We start from the raw sequence: 22,975 nt of genomic DNA, 5'->3' as shown, positions 1-22,975 counted from the left end.
AATCCTGAATAAATTATGAATAATGATGAGTGACAAAGTTAGAGGGTCAAAGATCATACCCCCAAAACATGCTTACCTCACCATTACCAAAAACAGGAGGTTAGCACGTCTTGGGGGTATGATCTTTGACCCACTAACTTTCTCACTCATTATTCACGGTTCATTTTGAAGGAGAACCGCCAATTCCACTATTGTTGCGCATGCAAATGTTGGCGGCTCTAGTACAGGGTGCCAAGAGGGACAATTTGCAATATGTGCAATTCTGTCCTTATGTTAGAACATAAAACATTTATAATTTCAATTTTTGGTCCGACTCCAACTGTTACTATTTACAACAATAGAACCCATGTAATAAAATTCATCACATCTTTAAATTGTAACTGCTGACCTAAAAAGTATTTTACATTTCATCATGACATCTCACATTATGAGGATCAATTCTATTTAGAAACCGTCTAGGAGATTGCTCCAATGAATGCACCAGATTTAGTATGTGGACATAATAAATCACATACTCAAATAACACGCATCATACATATTCATAAAGTACAGTTTCAATATGACACCTTTGTTAGGAGAATCTAGAGGAGAATCTCAATTGTATTTCCTAGATTCCTCGTGTCCGCTCTCCTCGCCACCTCAAAACCCATTGGATGAGAAGTCCAATGGATCCTGAGGAATGAAGTCCAATGGGTCCTGAGGAATGAAGTCCAATGGGAACTGAGGAATGAAGGAAACGCAATTGAGATTCTCCAGCTAACTAATAGCTCGTCCTAGATGATGACAGGGGACGAACAACACTGGAGTTGAGACCAAAACACAGAGCGATGGAGGCGGCAGCGGAGGCTGGTGACTTAGCCTGGAGGAGAGCAGACTCCCACTTAAATAACTCACATCCCTTCCTGGTCCCCCCGGGGCCGGGTTTACGCACCGCACAGCAGTAGAACGCTCGGCCGTGGTTCGGACCGCCGTTACACACCGTTAGACGCTTGGCTCGCCGCCCGCAGTCGCACAGCGGGGCCGTGATCTTGGTGCTGCGGGTCAGCGGGAACGAGGACCGGTTAACGGACGAGGAGAGGATGGAGAACGATCCACCGACAGAAGGACGAGAGACGGAGGAGGAGAGGCAAGAGGAGGCCTTGTGGATCGTGAAAGATGCGTTTGGCGTCTCTGTGTGCAGCCTTGAACGTGAGGTCGATGGGTTAGGGTTATGGACGACAGGTCTGGGCCTGGCAAAGGAAGGATTGGATGCAGAGCCGTTTGGTGTCTGCGTGTGTGAAGCAGAGGGGTTAGAGTCACTGCTGGTGGTAACTGGTTTGGGTCTAGTGAAGGAAGGATTGGGAAGGGTTGTAGTAGAGGACCTGGATGTGAAGGTGTCAGCAGGGTTTTTTGTTGTGAGCGGTCTTGACCGTGTAGCATGGAGGTTGGAGTTCTGGATGACTGTTCTGGGTTTGGCAAAGGAAGGATGGGATGCTGTTGAGGTATTGGATGTGATATAAATGCTGGATGTAGAAGAGGTATTTGAGGCTCTTGGCTTGTCCTTGTAGATCACAAAGGAGTTGTTTGATGTTGCCTTTTGCAGTCTTGACCGTGTATCTGAGCGGTTGGAATCATGGGTAACAGGTCTGGGTTTGTTAAAGGAGGAACTGCATGAACTATTGGACCCAGAGGAGTTGTAGATCCTTGTCGTCTCAGTTTTTGCAGAACTGGAGGATGTTCTTAATTCGTCCTTGTAGATCACAAAGGACTTTTTTGACGTTTCCGTGTTCAGTCTTGACCGCGTATCTGAGAGGTTTGAGCCATGGGTAACCGGTCTGGGTTTGGCAAAAGAAAAACTGGACAAACTATTGGGTGCAGAGGTGTTGTGGGTCCTCGTTGTCTTAGCTTTCAAAGACACCGAGCTACTGGAGGATGTTGTGGTATCGGTGTTGTGTACCAGGCTGGTCAGATGTTGGCAGGGTGTGTTGGTGGTCTTGGAACTAGGCCCACTGTTGGTTGGACCTCTACCAGGATTTGAATGTACTGGGCTCGGACACAGCAAGGTCCTCCCATAGACCGAGGTATCGTCCACCTCAAACCTCTCGTTCTCTGTGTACACGTCAGCAACAGAAGCCTCATCACCAACCATGACATCCCAGTCCTCCTCCAACGCCACGTCGTCATACGAACCGCACGACTCCGTTTCCACCAAGATGGGCACTTCCTCCTCCATGCTTCCTGTTTCCGGGTCAAGGGTCGGGTCTGGCTGGGGTAGATATGTATTGCAATTCACAGTGGTGGAGACCAGAACGAGGCTGTTGATGTTGTGGTGAGGAGAGGGGATATTGAAAGTCATAGGAGAGGAGACGGACCGTATCGTTCCTATTCGAACTGTTCTGCTGCTACTACCACACATTGGAGTGGTCAGGCCATTTAGAAGGGTCTTTGGTGAAACAATACTCTGATACTGAACAGGTTCAGCGGTTAAGTTGGAATTCACCTCTGTGTTGGGAACCATGTTGTCTGAAGGCTTGGGTCGTGTTTCAACAACGTCTGTGTTGCTAACTGGCTTGCTGTTGGGATGATTTTCCAGATGGCCGCCGATCTCTGTCGTCTTGGAGGGTTTTTTGATAGTGGTGTTGTTATCCCTCTTGTTGCCAGGACAACCATTCCCTGGCGCGTTCCCATTTCCAAACAGGGGTTTGGTTTTCAAAGGCGCCTAAGAGGTAAACAAATAAAATAAATCAATACATTTTTGTTGTTGTATTTTTTTGACCCCCTTTTTCTATCTTATCTCATCGCTGCAACTCCCCAACGGGCTCGGGAGGTTGAGTCATGAGTCCTCCGAAACATGACCCGCCAAACTGCGCTTCTTAACACCCGCCCGGGTTAACCCGGAAGCCAGCTGCACCAATGTGTCGGAGGAAACACTGTTCAACTGATGACCAAGGTCAGCCTGCAGGCGCCCGGCCCGCCACAAGGAGTCGCTAGAGCGCAATGAGCCAAGTAAAGCCCCCCCGGCCAAACCCTCCCCTAACCCGGACGACCCTGGGCCAAACCCTCCCCTAACCCAGACGACCCTGGGCCAAACCCTCCCCTAACCCGGACGACCCTGGGCCAATTGTGCGCTGCCTTATGGGACTCTCGATCACGGCTGGTTGTGATACAGCCTGGGATCGAACCCAAGTCTGTAGTGACGCCTCTAGCACTGCGATGCAGTGCCTTAGACCGCTGTGCCACTCGGGAAGCCCAAGTCAAAACATTTTGGACAAACTTTATTGATAGTCAGTCTAGTAAACAGAGGAGACGAGTCATATTCACTAGAAACCAATTGGAAGAAAACTGACCCGAAACAAGGAGTGACTTCCTTAACTCCAATAAGAAACGAATGTTCATTGCAAAACCTTTTACATTTTCACTAATGAATACGACCCAGGTGTGTATGGAACGGGGGGGAGAGTCACCTGCATGAGTCTTTACGGGAGGAGGAGTGGGTATTCTGGGGCGTTGACAGAAATCCAAAGGTTCGATGTAGGTCGCCCCAGTGTTAGTCTTTAGGGGCGTAGTACAGTAGGCCGGGGGTCGTCAGCACGGTGGGGTCGTTAGAACTGGGGGTTGGTCAGGAAGCCACTCACCCGCTCCAGACGGCGCGTAATCTTCATCACACAGCCATCCCTCATCATTCTCCAGGCCAGGTGGGCCGTGTTGCGGGCGTCGTCCAGACCTGCAAATAACATTCAACAACTATTTCTGTGCCAAGATTTTCAAAAATGCTGAAGAGAAATATTAATGTTGTTTTATATTAATGTTATTCATTGTAACTGTGTTATGGTCGTCATCCAGACCTTCAAACTATATTTTTTATTATTCACAGTAACTGACAAGGATGACTGGAGTCTTGTGTGTATGTTTTGATCATAATGTTATTAAATGACTAGTGCTAAGCGATTAGTGCTTTTTGAGGATGGTTCGGTTTCGGTTCGATTATTAAAAAATAATCACGGTTTTCGATTATTTGGGTTGAATCCTGTAACAACACAGAATAAAACTATTAATAAAAGTCCCATGATGATAGTGACTGACCATTACTGCTTATCACTTATTAACCATTTATTCACATGACTTTAATAAAATATTCCAGTTGTTGTGTATATTACATTAGTTTTATTTGATGACTATCATTTCATTCCAAGTCATCATCTCATCTCTACAGAGCTGCTGTCTGACTAAATCACTATTTTAGTAGTTCTTCAAAGTAAATAAGGCAGGCTTTTATGACTGCTGAACACCAACTATCAATCACTTAGATCATGTATTTTCAGGAAGAGAAACCTCAGGAAGCAACAGCTGTGCTCTTCTGCCTCTTCCGTAGCAGGGCATAAAATAAACACAGACTGGACAAGTAGATGAGCAATGGACTATGGTTATTGTAGTTAATTACCAAATGTTATGCGCTAAACTATGTAGATTACTGGCCTTTTGGAAACTACAACTCCCTACTACATTGCACAGTTTAGGCTGGATCTGATTTATTGCATTTGAACTGCAACGTGCGCATTGAGCTCACAGAAGGAAAAAAACGAACTAAATGGAATTCTAATAATTGAACAGACGTTGGTCAATTAGTTGCTTAAAAACAGCAAAATAACCCAACATTTCTGTTAATCTCTCAGCACTATAAATGCAATTAGAGATATGCCTTTGGTTTGTGTGTGTGTGTGTTTGTACCTGAGTGCTCCCGTCCAGAGAACTGAATCCCCAGATCCTGTAAAGCTCCATTCAGTCCCTTGGGTTTTCTGTTGTAGAACAGCTGAGACAGACACACGAGTTAGACTGGGATACCATTAACACACACACACACACACACCACACACACACCAACACCAACACCAACACCTACCCTGTACGTAGCTCTCAGGTCTATCCAGCTGTTCAGAACATCAGGTTTGTGGAGCTGCTTCCGTTTACACTCATACAGCAGACACACCCCCAGGTCCCAGTCTGGAACAATAGAACACAGATAATCCATCCATCAGTCATACAGCAGACACACCCCCAGGTCCCAGTCTGGAACAATAGAACACAGATAATCCATCCATCAGTCATACAGCAGACACACCCCCAGGTCCCAGTCTGGAACAATAGAACACAGATAATCCATCCATCAGTCATACAGCAGACACACCCCCAGGTCCCAGTCTGGAACAATAGAACACAGATAATCCATCCATCAGTCATACAGCAGACACACCCCCCAGGTCCCAGTCTGGAACAATAGAACACAGATAATCCATCCATCAGTCATACAGCAGACACACCCCCCAGGTCCCAGTCTGGAACAATAGAACACAGATAATCCATCCATCAGTCATACAGCAGACACACCCCCAGGTCCCAGTCTGGAACAATAGAACACAGATAATCCATCCATCAGTCATACAGCAGACACACCCCCCAGGTCCCAGTCTGGAACAATAGAACACAGATAATCCATCCATCAGTCATACAGCAGACACACCCCCAGGTCCCAGTCTGGAACAATAGAACACAGATAATCCATCCATCAGTCATACAGCAGACACACCCCCAGGTCCCAGTCTGGAACAATAGAACACAGATAATCCATCCATCAGTCATACAGCAGACACACCCCCAGGTCCCAGTCTGGAACAATAGAACACAGATAATCCATCCATCAGTCATACAGCAGACACACCCCCAGGTCCCAGTCTGGAACAATAGAACACAGATAATCCATCCATCAATCATACAGCAGACACACCCCCAGGTCCCAGTCTGGAACAATAGAACACAGATAATCCATCCATCAATCATACAGCAGACACACCCCCAGGTCCCAGTCTGGAACAATAGAACACAGATAATCCATCCATCAGTCATACAGCAGACACACCGCCAGGTCCCAGTCTGGAACAATAGAACACAGATAATCCATCCATCAGTCATACAGCAGACACACCCCCCAGGTCCCAGTCTGGAACAATAGAACACAGATAATCCATCCATCAGTCATACAGCAGACACACCGCCAGGTCCCAGTCTGGAACAATAGAACACAGATAATCCATCCATCAGTCATACAGCAGACACACCCCCAGGTCCCAGTCTGGAACAATAGAACACAGATAATCCATCCATCAGTCATACAGCAGACACACCGCCAGGTCCCAGTCTGGAACAATAGAATACAGATAATCCATCCATCAGTCATACAGCAGACACACCGCCAGGTCCCAGTCTGGAACAATAGAACACAGATAATCCATCCATCAGTCATACAGCAGACACACCCCCAGGTCCCAGTCTGGAACAATAGAACACAGATAATCCATCCATCAGTCATACAGCAGACACACCGCCAGGTCCCAGTCTGGAACAATAGAACACAGATAATCCATCCATCAATCATACAGCAGACACACCCCCAGGTCCCAGTCTGGAACAATAGAACACAGATAATCCATCCATCAGTCATACAGCAGACACACCCCCAGGTCCCAGTCTGGAACAATAGAACACAGATAATCCATCCATCAATCATACAGCAGACACACCGCCAGGTCCCAGTCTGGAACAATAGAACACAGATAATCCATCCATCAATCATACAGCAGACACACCCCCAGGTCCCAGTCTGGAACAATACAAGACAGAATCAACCAACCAATCCAGTTGAACAAGGTTATCCCCATTAAATGTTTGAGACTGTACTAAAGTGTGAACATTTCCTTATTTTATCTCAATTTTAACAAAGAATACACTGGAAAGGCAACAATTTTCTACTGTATCTTAGTCCATGCGGCTCTGTCATTGCTCGTCCATATATGTATATATTCTTAAATTCCTTACTAGATTTGTGTGTATTGGGTATATGTTGTGAAATTGTTAGATATTACTACACTGTCGGAGCTAGAAGCACAAGCATTTCGCTACACCCGCTATAACATCTGCTAAACACGTGTATGTGACAAATAAAATGTGATTGTTTTTTTTGGGTCAGACATGAGTACTGGGCCTACAGAGGAAAGGAGGGAAATAAGAATTTCAAAACGTTTCCTCCTATTTGAAGGTGACCCGGGTAATTTTTCCTATCCTAAGCTACTATACCTGACCAGGTGACGAAGGCACAGGGGCGCTGCTCCACGGCTGGAGCCCTCTGGTCCCTGGGGAAGACCACACCCCTCTGGTGCTCCAGAGTCGACAGCCACCGGGAGAACCGGGACAGACAGATGTGGAGGGGAACCCCGGCCTCCACCTGTTGCTGGAAACAAAATTAATAACAAACATTAGTGTGTGTGAGAGTGTGTGTGTGTGTGTGAGAAGTGGGACAGATGTGGAGTGGCCTGTAGAAGAGAAGAGAAACATGGATGTTTTCTAACACTAAAAATACTGTTGTTGTCATGTTTAAACCAGAAGAAAAACACACACACACGGATGTTTGCTAATGCTTAAAATATTCATCCTGTTGAACTGGCCACAGGGGAGAAGGGCATATATGTCTGCATGGAGAGGGTGCATCTGTGTGTGTGTGTGTGTATACCTGTGTGATTCCAGTGAGCTCGGTGCAGAAGTCAGACAGTATAGGGTGCTCCTGCGGCTGAACGTACGTATGGAACTCTGACTCCACCTCACCTGTAGAGGTGTTCAGGAGAACAGCAGGAAACTCAACTAGATGGGGGAGGGGATTTGGGGAGGGGAGATGGAGAGAGGTAGGAGGTGGGAGGGGGAGAGGGAGGTGGGAGGGGGAGAGAGGGGAGGTAGGAGGGGACAAAAAAAAGGAGTGATGTTTCAGTATGTAGGTATGATATTACCACATATTGTCATCAAAGTACTGTATACTTACTAATCTCCTGCCCATAGCTGTTCCTCGCTCTCCAACATGTGGATTCGAAGTCAATGACAATCAGATATGGGAATATTTGATCTGGAAAGTAGAAAGTCAAAAGTGATGGAAGTTGAATGAGATGCCATTGATTCAAGCAGAAATCAAAAAATGTAGGGCGTTTTAAAAGACTCTTACTTGATGTTAGTAGTTTCTTCTGTCCAGTTGATGACTGGCTGCGTTTCCTCACGAACCCTAGTTGTCTGTTTTGTTATGGAAGACATCATCCCATCAGTTTTGTCACCCCCTGCTACTGTGAATATTAATCTTTGTACTTTCATGTTCATGGAAGCGCTAAAAACTATATTTTCATGAGAATCATGGCAAGTCGGCATTTGAATTACATTGTTTCTCGGCTAGTATGCCTGGCTGTCTGGATATCTTTTAGCTACAAAGCTAGCTAACGTTACTTACTTCGCCAGTTTCTTTGTAGACATTTTCTTCAGGCCACGGACACAACTTCGTTACGAATAGTGTACATTAAATGTTAACAATGTAACAACCAAAGTATGACTTCAAATATAAAGTATCAAGTAAAATATCGCATAAAACTTCATAACAAAGCAGTGTTGGATTCGCGGTTAACTTTTTGAATCCTCGGCTCGTCACATCTGTTACTCTGCTGCGCTCGACTGGTTTGGGCTGAAAGGAAAAATAATCGTTTTCGAGCAGGACGCGATGATCGACCAGCAGCATGGAAACCTTGAAACGTGTGAGGCGAAGCCGGAAAACTTCACGACACAGATTGACCCACTACGAGGTATTGATCTTTATTTGCACTAGTCACACTGTAACTTGTTAGTGGACTTCGGACATGCTACTTTATTTACTTATTGTTCGCGTTATGTATGATTGTTGTGGTTGTGTAAATAAACAAGTCACGATCACTTCAACGACGATGTCGAGATGCAGTAGTGTATACACATCTAGAGTTCGATCAGTATCAACGACATAACACAGAATTAATCAATTATGAAATAACATTTAACGGAATTTTATCACAGCTGGGACTGTTGCTAGGATATGATCTAGCTAGCTAGATTTCTCTTCTGAAAACTCCTTTGGGTGATCCAGGGTCTGTTCCATAAAACCAGGATTAATAAATTAGCCAGCTAAACTAACTGTCCTAAATATTCTAATATAACGTAATATTTTCGAGAAATATTGACTTGAAGCTAGGATGGCATAATTGACTCAACAATAATTTACTTTCTTCACTCAGATCCATGTCCAGTTTGAGTCACTACAACTAGCCAACCAACACAGTTCATGAGGACTTGATCTCGGAGCAACAACCTTCCTTCATCAAACCTGGGACTCCCCTAAGCATGGCGTCACCAGTCTGTCTCAAGAGAAAGAGGGAACCTTCCCCAACACCAGAGAGCAGTAAACGAGTGAAAGAGATAGACCGTAACGGAGTTCCAGAGTCTGAGCACCGTTCCCGTCCCCCACGGCTCACGCTGCCGTTTGACCGTCTCCAGGAACCGGTCACGTTGAAAGATCTGACGGAACTGCTTCAGTTTGCTGCTCTGGGGAAAACCGGTGGGCTGAAACAACCCAGGTATGTTAGCTAGCTACTACAACAACAAAAAAAGACATAAAAACGTATCTTAGATCAGAGTCTCTAGACTCTCAAGGCAACAACACTACTCCATAGGGATGGACATCACGACAGGAACGGAAGCAAACATTCTGCCGCAACAATAACATGATAGATAGGTATGTATGTTGATTGATAAGTGCTAACATGTTATTGTCTTGTACCCGTCTCAGTTGGTGTCACCTCCACCACCAGAGAAAGGTATCAGGGTTGAGCGTGGTGGTTCTAGAAGGACTGAGCCAGGCCCACTTCTACAGACACTACCTGTACTTCAAACACCTCCGCACCAAGTACACCTCTGTAAGTCTATGCCCAAATGGCACCCTATTCCCTATATAGTGCACTACTTTTGAAACAGAACCGTATAGGTCAAAAGTAGTGCACTATATAGGGAATAGGGTGACATTTGGGACACACACTGTCAATCATATTGCATAAGATTCCGCCATTGATATGAATCCTGACTCCATCAATGTCACGGTGACAGTTTTTTTGCCCTCTGACCTCAGAGACACAGTTACACTCCATCGCCTGGCAACGTGATTTCTGGAATATTCAGCAGTGAAGTTGTTGGCAACAGTAGTCCCGCTGGTGCGCTAGGAGACCAGACGAGTGCCCAGCCAGAGGGAGGTGTGTATGAGTAGCCCTGCCTGCGACTTAATATCAGTCACCCTCGGCCCAAGGGGGAATTTCCTCTTGGTCTAATGGTTAAGATGTTGATTTCCGGAGTGGGAGACAGGGTTTCAGATCCCACCCATGACGTGTGTGTGTAGGTCTGCGGTGGCACCCAGTGATCAGGAAGTTTGGTCTGGAGAGCAGAGGGCTGACTGGATACCTACTCACCCAGGAGGAGATGATCAAGAAACACTTCCCTGTCCACGGTGAGACACACACACTGGACACACACACACACACACACACACACAGGTCCCACTCTCTCTCTGATGTCTGTCTTGTGTTTTCCAGGTATGCCTGGCAGTGAGGGCTTTGTGTGTACAGACAGTGATGACTGTGTGACTGACAGTAGTCCTCTCTATGGGCTGGACTGTGAGATGGTGAGAACATGTCTGTATCCCAAATGGCACCCTATTCCGGCCCCATAGGGCCCTGGTTAAAAGTAGTGCACTATATAGGGAATAGGGTGCCATTTGGGACACATCCCATATTCATGTCATTCATAGATTTTATTAACAGTAGATGAAACCTCCATTTTGTTCTCTAGTTATTGCTCGGTGTCTAACGTGCGTGTGGTTCTGTGTGTGTAGTGTCTGACAGAGCGGGGCAACGAGCTGACGCGTATCTCTCTAGTAGACAGCAGAGGGAGCTGTGTTCTGGACGAGCTGGTCAAACCTCCCAACCGCATCTTAAACTACCTTACACAGTAAGCTGAGTGTGTGTGTGTTTACGTGTGTCTCTGAGTGTGTGTGTGTGTGTCTCTGTGTGTGTTTACGTGTGTGTGGTGTGTGTCTGCTTCTCCATATCTGTACATAACATCTCCTCTCCCCTGATAGGTTCTCTGGTATCACCCGTGCAATGTTGCAGCCAATCACCACCACCCTTAGGGAAGTCCAATCAAAGCTCAAGAAGGTGTTGCCGCGGGACGCGGTCCTGGTTGGCCACTCCCTTGACAACGACCTCAGGGCCCTGAACGTGAGTCGCCGTGGTTTACCAATGTAGCCATGACGATAGTGGTTGCAATTGCGGCTAGCAGCAATGCCCGAGGCCTGTTCAGGAGAATATAACATTACAGAATGTTCAGATAGAAATGTATGGTGTAGAACAGATATGATTGTCATGTAGAATAGGGAATCATGTCAGCTCTATTCATTTCTATCTGCAACGCTCAGACAGTTTAACTTTCCTGAATACACACTTGGGTCGTATTCACAAGGAACCAAACGGGCCAAAACGGGGAGGGACCTACCTGAATTTGTCAAATAAGAAACCCTTGTTTTTAGTTTTCCATTGCAAAACATTTTGCTACTGGGAGAACTAATGAATTCGACCCCGTCTCCTCTCAGCTGACCCCTGACCTGTTGTGTTGTCTCCTCCCAGCTGACCCCTGACCTGTTGTGTTGTCTCCTCTCAGCTGACCCCTGACCTGTTGTGTTGTCTCCTCCCAGCTGACCCCTGACCTGTTGTGTTGTCTCCTCCCAGCTGACCCCTGACCTGTTGTGTTGTCTCCTCCCAGCTGACCCCTGACCTGTTGTGTTGTCTCCTCCCAGCTGACCCCTGACCTGTTGTGTTGTCTCCTCCCAGCTGACCCCTGACCTGTTGTGTTGTCTCCTCCCAGCTGATCCACCCCCATGTGATTGACACCTCCCTGCTGTACAGGAGAGAGTTTGGACAGAGGTTTAAACTCAAGGTGCTGGCTGAGACCGTGCTCAAGTGAGTTCACACTCACAACACACACAGACACACACTCACACACCGCTGCGCTCTATAATAGGTAGGAATTGCAGCACGCTTGTGTGTATTTCTGCTCTGGAGTGAAGTTTCCTCAGGTACAGATCTAGGATCAGCTTCTTCGCCCCCAATCCTAACCTGAACCATTAAGTGGGGAAAATGCTAAACTGACCCAAGATCAATGTCTAGGGGCAACTTCACCCTACTCATATGTTTGTACCCACAGGAAGCAGATCCAGACAGAGGAGAGGAGGGGTCATGACCCCACAGAGGACGCCCAGGCTGCCCTGGAACTGGCCCAGTACTTCATACACACTGGACCACGACAGGTACACACACTGGACCACGACAGGTACACACACTGGACCACCACAGGTACACACACTGGACCACCACAGGTACACACACTGGACCACCACAGGTACACACACTGGACCACGACCGGTACACACACTGGACCACCACAGGTACACACACTGGACCACGACAGGTACACACACTGGACCACCACAGGTACACACACTGGACCACCACAGGTACACACACTGGACCACCACAGGTACACACACTGGACCACGACAGGTACACACACTGGACCACGACAGGTACACACACTGGACCACGACAGGTACACACACTGGACCACGACAGGTACACACACTGGACCACGACAGGTACACATACTGGACCACCACAGGTACACACACTGGACCACGACAGGTACACACACTGGACCACCACAGGTACACACACTGGACCACCACAGGTACACACACTGGACCACCACAGGTACACACACTGGACCACCACAGGTACACACACTGGACCACGACAGGTACACACACTGGACCACGACGGGTACACACACTGGACCACGACGGGTACACACACTGGACCACGACGGGTACACACACTGGACCACCACAGGTACACACACTGGACCACGACGGGTACATACACTGGACCACGCACGGTACATACACTGGACCACGACGGGTACACACACTGGACCACGACGGGTACACACACTGGACCACGACGGGTACACACACTGGACCACGACGGGTACACACACTGGACCACGACGGGTACACACACTGGACCACGACGGGTACACACACTGGACCACGACGGGTACACACACTGGACCACGACGGGTACACACACTGGACCACGACGGGTACACACACTGGACCACGACGGGTACACACACTGGACCACGACGGGTACACACACACTGGACCACGACAGGTACACACACTGGACCACGACAGGTACACACACTGGACCACCACAGGTACACACACTGGACCACGACAGGTACACACACTGGACAACGACAGGTACACACACTGGACCACGACAGGTACACACACTGGACCACGACAGGTACACACACTGGACCACCACAGGTACACACACTGGACCACCACAGGTACACACACTGGACCACCACAGGTACACACACTGGACCACCACAGGTACACACACTGGACCACCACAGGTACACACACTGGACCACGACAGGTACACACACTGGACCACCACAGGTACACACACTGGACCACGACAGGTACACACACACTGGACCACGACAGGTACACACACTGGACCACCACAGGTACACACACTGGACCACCACAGGTACACACACTGGACCACCACAGGTACACACACTGGACCACGACAGGTACACACACACACACAGACTCCCAGGCTGTATAACCAGACTCCCAGGCTGTATAACCAGGCTGTGTAACCAGACTCCCAGACTGTATAACCAGACTCCCAGGCTGTATAACCAGGCTGTATAACCATACTCCCAGGCTGTATAACCAGACTCCCAGGCTGTATAACCAGGCTGTATAACCAGACTCCCAGGCTGTATAACCAGGCTGTGTTCTCTATCAGGTAGTGGAGCTGTATTGTGAAGAGCTGTGGGGTGGGAGTCCTGCTATGTACCAGCCTCCTGTCAACAGATCAACATCTACACACAAACACAACAACAGGTGTGACCAACAAACCCTTCCTCTCTCTCCCATATCTGGTTCCTCTTGTATTAGCAACACTCCTGCGTCTGTATTATCTGCACCGAATCTCCTCTCCCCCTCTCTCTCAGGTTTGCAGAGGTCCTGAAGAGTTCTGGCCAATCAGCCCTGTTTATAGGGAAGCGTGCTGAAATCACCCTGGCTCTATCCAATCAGCAGTGGCACAGCTCAGACAGAGAGGTGAGAAGTGTAATGGGTCACTTGTAGGTTGTGGGTTCGATTCCCATGGGGGACCAGTACGATAAAGTACTCTCCACCCTGCCTCCCTCCTAACCTCTAACCCTCCCTCTATCCTTCCACCCTACCTCCCTCCTAACCTCTATCCCTCCCTCTATCCTTCCACCCTACCTCCCTCCTAACCTCTATCCCTCCTTCTATCCATCCTTCCACCCTACCTCCCTCCTAACCTCTATCCCTCCCTCTATCCTTCCACCCTACCTCCCTCCTAACCTCTATCCCTCCCTCTATCCTTCCACCCTACCTCCCTCCTAACCTCTATCCCTCCCTCTATCCATCCTTCCACCCTACCTCCCTCCTAACCTCTATCCCTCCTTCTATCCATCCTTCCACCCTACCTACCTCCCTCCTAACCTCTAACCCTCCTTCTATCCTTCCACCCTACCTCCCTCCTAATCTCTATCCCTCCCTCTATCCTTCCACCCTACCTCCCTCCTAACCTCTATCCCTCCCTCTATCCATCCTTCCACCCTACCTCCCTCCTAACCTCTATCCCTCCTATCCATCCTTCCACCCTACCTACCTCCCTCCTAACCTCTAACCCTCCCTCTATCCTTCCACCCTACCTCCCTCCTAACCTCTATCCCTCCCTCTATCCATCCTTCCACCCTACCTCCCTCCTAACCTCTATCCCTCCCTCTATCCATCCTTCCACCCTACCTCCCTCCTAACCTCTAACCCTCCCTCTATCCTTCCACCCTACCTCCCTCCTAACCTCTATCCCTCCTATCCATCCTTCCACCCTACCTACCTCCCTCCTAACCTCTAACCCTCCCTCTATCCTTCCACCCTACCTCCCTCCTAACCTCTATCCCTCCCTCTATCCATCCTTCCACCCTACCTCCCTCCTAACCTCTATACCTCCCTCTATCCATCCTTCCACCCTACCTCCCTCCTAACCTCTATCCCTCCCTCTATCCTTCCACCCTACCTCCCTCCTAACCTCTAACCCTCCCTCTATCCTTCCACCCTACCTCCCTCCTAACCTCTATCCCTCCCTCTATCCATCCTTCCACCCTACCTCCCTCCTAACCTCTATCCCTCCCTCTATCCTTCCACCCTACCTCCCTCCTAACCTCTAACCCTCCCTCTATCCTTCCACCCTACCTCCCTCCTAACCTCTATCCCTCCCTCTATCCATCCTTCCACCCTACCTCCCTCCTAACCTCTATACCTCCCTCTATCCATCCTACCTCCCTCCTAACCTCTAACCCTCCCTCTATCCTTCCACCCTACCTCCCTCCTAAACTCTATCCCTCCCTCTATCCTTCCACCCTACCTCCCTCCTAACCTCTATCCTTCCACCCTACCTCCCTCCTAACCTCTATCCTTCCACCCTACCTCCCTCCTAACCTCTATCCCTCCCTCTATCCTTCCACCCTACCTCCCTCCTAAACTCTATCCCTCCCTCTATCCTTCCACCCTACCTCCCTCCTAACCTCTATCCTTCCACCCTACCTCCCTCCTAACCTCTATCCTTCCACCCTACCTCCCTCCTAACCTCTATCCTTCCACCCTACCTCCCTCCTAACCTCTATCCTTCCACCCTACCTCCCTCCTAACCTCTATCCTTCCACCCTACCTCCCTCCTAACCTCTAACCCTCCCTCTATCCTTCCACCCTACCTCCCTCCTAACCTCTAACCCTCCCTCTATCCTTCCACCCTACCTCCCTCCTAACCTCTATCCCTCCTTCCACCCTACCTCCCTCCTAACCTCTATCCTTCCACCCTACCTCCCTCCTAACCTCTATATCCTTCCACCCTACCTCCCTCCTAACCTCTATCCCTCCCTCTATCCATCCTTCCACCCTACCTCCCTCCTAACCTCTATACCTCCCTCTATCCATCCTACCTCCCTCCTAACCTCTAACCCTCCCTCTATCCTTCCACCCCTACCTCCCTCCTAAACTCTATCCCTCCCTCTATCCTTCCACCCTACCTCCCTCCTAACCTCTATCCTTCCACCCTACCTCCCTCCTAACCTCTATCCTTCCACCCCACCTCCCTCCTAACCTCTATCCCTCCCTCTATCCTTCCACCCTACCTCCCTCCTAACCTCTATCCCTCCCTCTATCCTTCCACCCTACCTCCCTCCTAACCTCTATCCTTCCACCCTACCTCCCTCCTAACCTCTATCCTTCCACCCTACCTCCCTCCTAACCTCTATCCTTCCACCCTACCTCCCTCCTAACCTCTATCCTTCCACCCTACCTCCCTCCTAACCTCTATCCTTCCACCCTACCTCCCTCCTAACCTCTATCCTTCCACCCTACCTCCCTCCTAACCTCTAACCCTCCTTCTCTCCTCCAGGTCCTGTCTTCCTTTAAAAGAGGACTAGAGTCTCACTCGTTCAGCGTTGTCCAGTTGTCTTCCTTCTCTGACCATCTGAAGTCTATGATCTCTACTGACCAGCACTACCACACGGTATCTCTCTCTCTCTCATATCTATCACTACCACACGGTATCTCTCTCTCTCTCATATCTATCACTACCACACGGTATCTCTCTCTCTCTCATATCTATCACTACCACACGGTATCTCTCTCTCTCTCATATCTATCACTACCACACGGTATCTATCTCTCTCTCATATCTATCACTACCACACAGTATCTCTCTCTCCCTCTCTCATATCTATCACTACCACACGGTATCTCTCTCATATCTATCACTACCACACGTATCTCTCTCTCTCTCATATCTATCACACGGTATCTCTCTCATATCTATCACTACCACAAGGTATGGACATCACTATATATATATTTTGTGTGCAAGTATTTGATGATTAGTGTAAGCACATATGGGCTGGGCACCAAATGGTGTATGTCATTAAAATAATATCAATCAATCGGATAAATAATAATCATATAGTACTACTGAATTAGTACTGCTGTCAGATGTAATGACTTTATATCCCAATAAGGGGGGCTAACTGTATACTGAACTAGTACTGCTATCACTGTCGGATGTAATGACTTGATATTCCAATAGGGGGGGCTAACTGTATACTGAACTAGTACTGCTATCACTGTCAGATGTAATGACTTGATATTCCAATAGGGGGGCTAACTGTATACTGAACTAGTACTGCTATCACTGTCAGATGTAATGACTTGATATTCCAATAGGGGGGGCTAACTGTATACTGAACTAGTACTGCTATCACTGTCAGATGTAATGACTTTATATTCCAATAGGGGGGGCTAACTGTATACGCGTTGATTTCATATCTGTCTAAATGAACTTTGTATGTGCGTGGTGTGTGTTCCAGATGTCTCAGCGTCTGAGAGAGATGTGTGTGGTGTTTGCAGGGCCGTTGCCTAGCGACTACACAGAGAGGGATGTGAGGAGGCTGTTCAGCAGCCGTGGAACCGTACGGGCTGTCAGGCTGCTGAACGCTACACAGCGGGTACGTGACCTGAAAATAAGATCGCTAGTCCAGGGCCCGTATCCATAAAGCGTCTCACAGTAGTGGCTGTTCTAGGATCAGGTCCCTCTGTCCATTCATTACAATCTAAAAGGCTAAACTGATCCTAGATCCGCACTCCTACTCCGAGAGGCTATATGAGTACTGGCCCAGGGATCTCCAATGGGTGCAGGCTTTTGTTCCATACAAATCATATTTTATTTGTCACATGCTTCGTAAACAACAGGTGTACACTGACAGTGAAACACTTACTTATGGGTCCTTTTCCAACAATGCAGAGTTAAAGATACATTTTTAGTTTTTATATATAGAAAGTGACACAAGGAATAAATACACAGTGAATAACGAATAACATAGCATGGCTATATATAGGGAGTACCAGTACTGAGTCGATGTACAGGGGTACGAGGTAATTGAGGTAGATATGTACATATAGGTAGGGGTAAAGTGACTAGGCAACAGGATATATAAAACAGTAGCAGCAGCGTATGTGGAGTGTGTGAAAAGTGTGTGTGTGTGTGGCATCAGCATGCGTGTGTGTGTGTGGGTGTATGTAGTGTGTGTGCTAGGGTGTAAGTATGTGTGAGTGTGTAGGTAGAGTTCAGTGTGTGTGCATAGAGTCAGTGCAAGAGAGTTAGTGCGGGTAGCAATTTGATTAGCTATTTAGCAGTCTTATGGCTTGGGGGTAGACGCTGTTCAGGGACCTGTTGGTTCCAGACTTGGTGCATCGGTACCGCCTGCTGTGCGGTAGCAGAGAGAACACTCTATGGCATGTGTGGCCTGGGAGTCTTCCTCTGACACCGCCTGGTATAAAAGGTCCTGGATGGAAGGGAGCTCGGCCCTATGATGTACTGGGCCGTACTCACCACCCTCTGTAGTGCCTTGCAGTCGGGTGCCTTGCAGTTGCCGTACCAAGCGGTGATGCAGCCAGTCAAGATGCTCTCGATGGTGCAGTTTTAGAACTTTGAGGATCTGAGGCCAAATCTTTTTTGCCTCCTGAGGGGGAAAGAGGCGCTGTCGTGCCCTCGTCACAACTGTGTGGGTGTGTGTGGACCATGTTAATTCCTTAGTAATGTGGACACAGAGGAACTTGAAGTTCTCGACCCGCTCCACTACAGCCCCGTGGATGGGGGTGTGTTCACCCCTCCGTTTCCTGTTGTCCACAATCAGCTCTTTTGTCTTGCTGACGTTGAGGGCGAGGTTGTTGTCCTGTCACCACACTGCCAGGCCTCTGACCTCCTCCCTATAGGCTGCTTCAGCGTCGTTGGTGATCAGCTCTACCCCTGTCGTGTCGTCAACAAACTTGATGATGGTGTTGGAGTAGTGCGCGGCCACGCAGTCGTGGGTGAACAGGGAGTACAGGAGGGAACTAAGCACACACCCCTGATGGTCAGCGTGGCGGATGTGTTGTTGCCTACCCTCACCGCCTGGAGCCGGCCCGTCAACCTGCTTGAAACAAGTTGGTATTACAGACCGGCTTAGGTTGAAAATGTCAGTGAAGACACTTGGCTGCCGGTCAGCACAGTCAATTTAGCTCGTTTGGTAAGTTTGTGTTGCTGGGTAGCTCGTGGCTGGATTTGGCTTTGTAGTCTGTGATAGTTTTGCAAGCCCTGCCACATCCCTCAAGCATCAGAGTCGGCGTAGTAGGATTCGATCTTAGTCCTGTATTGACACTTTGCCTGTTTGATGGCTAGTCGGAGCTCGTAGCGCCATTTCTTATAAGCCTCCGGATTAATGTCCCGCTCATTGAAAGCGGCAGCTCTAGCCTTTAGCTCAATGCGGATGTTGCCTGTAATCCATGGTTTCTGGTTGGAGTACGTACGGTCACTGTGGGGACGACGTCGTCGATGCACTTATTAATGAAGCCGGTGACTGATGTGCTAAACTCCTCAATGTTATCATATGAATCCTGGAACAGATTCCAGTCTGTGCTTAGTGAAACAGTAGCTTAGCATCCGCTTCATCGGACCAGCACAAACACCTGATTCCACTCCAGGACCAGAGTTGTCGACCAGTGATCAAAATTACTTTCCTATGAGTATAAGTGCCTCATAAATTCGAGTGACCTTTCACCTGTGACCCTGTGATGCCTCTTCAGATGCATGCGGAGGTAGAGTTTGAGCTGTTGGAGGGAGCTGTGCTGGCTGTAGAGATGCTCAACGGAACACTGCTACACAACGGACACATCATCAAGGTCTGGATCGATCCCGCTCTCTCTCTCGTTTTCTGTTTATCTGACTCTCTTACTCTGTCTCTCTGTCTATGTTTCTCTCTCGTAACCCCCCCTCTATGCATCTCTGTCTGGTTTGTCTGACTGTCTCTGTCTACGTTTCTCTCTCGTAACCCCTTCAATATGCATCTCTGTCTGGTTTAACTGACTCTTTCTTCGCTTTGTCTCTCTCAATCGCTATCGCTTTCTACCCTGCCTCTCTGTCTGTGTCTCTTTCCCCACTCTCTCTCCCTTTCCTTTTCTCATATACTCGTTCTAATTTCTCCCTCTTCGACCTCTGACCTTTGCTCCCAGTAATTCATCCTTCTGTCTTGTTGCTCATGCTCTTTCTGAATGTAAATCTAATGTGTGTTATATCTCTCGCCTGCCTGTTAGGTCCAAAGACCTGTAAAGGAGTCCACGCTGGATCTGGACGTCTTTCTGAGTTGCCTGCAGGACGACCCGCTAAATGCTAACGTCATCTACGCCGCAGGGCTAAAGGCTAACGCTAAAACAGCACGGCTTGCAGCCAAAGTCAATGGGACTGGGCTAAATGCTGAAGCAGCAGCTAAAGTCAATGAGACTTGGCTAAATGCTAACGCAGCAGCTAAATTCAATGGCACTGGGCTAAATGCTAACGTAGCAGCACTCCCAGATAAGGTCAATAGAGCTAGGCTACACGCTAAAGCGAACCATTCAGGGCTCTTAGAGAAAGTCAATGGAACTTTGCTAAATGCTAAAGCTAAGCTAGCAGAAGCGAATGGACCCGGGCTACATGCTAAAGCAAAATTTGCTAAGCTAGCAGAGCTCTCAGCTGAAGTCAATGGAACTCTGCTCAAAGCGAAAGCTATGCTAGCAGAGATAGCAGCCGAAGCCAAGGTTGGAGCGAGGCTACAGGCTAAGACTGCCGGACTCTGTGAAGAGGACCTCCGTGAGGCCTTCGGACGGTACGGAGCGGTCAAGGGCGTAATTCTACCTGCAAAGCACTCTGGGAAACAGAAACGTAGGAGACATGCTTTCTTAAGTGAGTCAATGCTTCACATGTACCAATATCATTTATTTTTTACATTTTAGTCATTTAGCAGACGCTCTTATCCAGAGCAACTTACAGGAGCAATTAGGGTTAAGTGCCTTGCTCAAGGGCACAGACAGAGCCTTGTCGGCTCGGGGGATTCGAACCAGCAACCTTTTAGTCACTGGCCCAACGCTCTAACCGCTAGGCTACTTGCCGCCCATCATCAATGACCTGTGTGTAATTTTAGCTGTTGAATTTTAGTTGTATGATTTCCAAACACGATATGCAATTTGTTAATAATCATATTAAAGTGTGTGTGTACAATATGTGTATATTTTTCAGAGTATGATAGTCCTGACACAGTGGACGCGGTCCTTAGCTCACCTGTGGAACTCTGGGACAGGAAGGTGAGCACCCGCAGAGCCCTGACTCCGCCCCACCTGTGCTCCTGGGTTACTATGATGACGACGACTGGGTCCGACAGAGAGACGCCGGACGAGTCCTCACAGGAAACTGGAAGAGAGGAACAGGAAGTGGCGTGTGTGATGAGGAAGTTGGACCGGCGCGTGGGGAAGCTGTTCAGATCTCTACCTGACAACACCCTCAGCATCGTACTGCTGCCTGGGCACAACAGGTGAGGAAAGACACTGGCCCAATCCCAAATCATCACCTACGCACTTGTGGAGATCTGAGAGGCTTGAATTGGTATGAGCAATATGGTGATATCACCTAGCCTATCAGAGGTCAATGTGGAGCTATTACCAGATCTCTTACACCTGTCAACTCATCTCAGATCTCCACAAGTGCTTAGGGGTTGATTTGGGATTGGGACAAAGTAATGTTAGACACACCAGAAGTGTATGTATCCATTAGTGCACACCGTAGCAAAACGTTTTGCTAAAACAAAAATGAGTATCCTTTTGGACAATGTTTATTTACGGTAGTCCCTCCCTGTTTTGTCCCTTTGCTTCCACTGGGTTCCTAGTGAATACACACCCCTGATGAGGAAAGGGGTTTTCACAGGATGGGCTGTTGTTTTTCTAAACGGAGAGGGGTGGATTCTAATACGCTGTCGGTTTGCTTTTTCAGTTCCCATGGCGATGGTCTGTGTTTCCTGGAGGTCAAACAGGGGTCAGCAGCACTCAGTGACCACGCTCACAATCTGAACACGGACCAATTCCCTGACACGTGAACACGCTGCCGTGCTTCTACTTGCATAGGATTGCAAAAATACGGCAACTTCCCAAGATTCCCAGAAATCCTGGTTGGAGGATTCTGGATTTCCTGCTTATTCCCTCCTGATTTCGTGAATCTTCCAACTGAGATTTCTGGGAAACCTGGACATTTTGGGTTAACAGTTAATATATTTTTGCAACCCTGCGATACCGTGTTTTACCATCTTTGTGTGCTGTAGCCCAGGAGTGATGCAACTTGTGTAACAAAGACAGCTATAGGCTACGAGAATATGAAGTTATTTTTAAATAAAGAGATGAGTCTACTTGCGAGTGCTCGATATGTTTTGTTCAGTACAGGCTGGACAGGAGTTTTGTACAGAGGCAAGGAACTGAAGGAAAAACACAGGATGTGTCTGAAACGGCACCCTATTCCCTATGTAGTGTGCACTATGGGCACCCTATGGGTCCTGGCAAAACACTATATAGGGATTATTAGGGTGCCATTTCGGACGTAAACTCACTGTGTTTGACCTGTATTTTATGCTTCTGATCTGAATCACGTGATGCCTTGTATTGTCTTTGTCACGTCCATCTAATAAACGGGTGATTGTTGTTTAATGGGGAGCTTCCTTCTACTGTCTTCTACATGTATAACTCATCCTATCATTGAGTAGAACGTAGAACTCATTCTAGTCTTATTTTGAAGGCTTCCTCGGAAGGAAGATGGCAGAAACGGATGTTCTGTTTGAAACTGATGGTGTGTCAGGTGAAGACGAGAGCACAGAGTGAAAACGAGTGGGTCACAGTGGAAGGATCGAGTGGCGTTGAAGACGCGATGGTACTAGAGCCTGCACCAGAGAATGTTTCTCGGTAACCAAGGGATCCTGATATATTGCATGTTAAAAAGGTGGACTTTTGTAGTATTTATTGCAATGGTCATAAACTGCACATCACAAATGGAGAATAAATCAG

At 48.2% G+C, this 22,975-nt stretch overlaps 2 protein-coding genes across 3 annotated transcripts; one reads left to right on the top strand and one right to left on the bottom strand.

The window, feature by feature from the left end:
* eri2 (ERI1 exoribonuclease family member 2) lies at positions 1-8,499 on the bottom strand. The gene is made up of 9 exons (XM_041896411.2): positions 8,297-8,499; positions 8,021-8,085; positions 7,844-7,924; positions 7,541-7,668; positions 7,108-7,261; positions 4,880-4,980; positions 4,708-4,789; positions 3,615-3,703; positions 1-2,698 (listed from the first exon to the last, which is right to left on the bottom strand). The coding sequence occupies exons 1-9, from the start codon at positions 8,317-8,319 to the stop codon at positions 761-763; spliced, it is 2,661 nt and encodes an 886-aa protein (XP_041752345.2). The 5' UTR covers positions 8,320-8,499; the 3' UTR covers positions 1-760.
* A 58-nt stretch (positions 8,500-8,557) lies between these two features.
* LOC121581058 (RNA exonuclease 5-like) lies at positions 8,558-22,615 on the top strand. 2 transcript variants are annotated; one of them, XM_045223629.1, is made up of 19 exons: positions 8,558-8,642; positions 9,105-9,443; positions 9,656-9,782; positions 9,992-10,112; positions 10,256-10,363; positions 10,449-10,537; positions 10,748-10,863; positions 10,994-11,132; positions 11,776-11,870; positions 12,115-12,217; positions 13,800-13,897; positions 14,008-14,116; positions 16,485-16,598; positions 17,449-17,586; positions 19,703-19,798; positions 20,210-20,347; positions 20,387-20,837; positions 21,171-21,462; positions 21,918-22,615. In XM_045223629.1, exons 2-19 carry the CDS (start codon positions 9,211-9,213, stop codon positions 22,018-22,020), a joined length of 2,670 nt encoding a protein of 889 aa, XP_045079564.1. In that variant the 5' UTR covers positions 8,558-8,642; positions 9,105-9,210; the 3' UTR covers positions 22,021-22,615. The 2 variants fall into 2 exon arrangements, with proteins under 2 accessions (XP_045079564.1, XP_041752365.2); XM_041896431.2 differs by having other exon boundaries at positions 20,210-20,837.
* The last annotated feature ends 360 nt before the right edge of the window (positions 22,616-22,975 follow it).

This window comes from Coregonus clupeaformis, chromosome 1 (genome assembly GCF_020615455.1).
Source record: "Coregonus clupeaformis isolate EN_2021a chromosome 1, ASM2061545v1, whole genome shotgun sequence".
Lineage (NCBI taxonomy): Eukaryota > Metazoa > Chordata > Actinopteri > Salmoniformes > Salmonidae > Coregonus > Coregonus clupeaformis.
The sequence above is the reverse complement of the archived record's forward strand: the minus strand, read 5'-3'. Positions and strand labels throughout refer to the sequence as shown.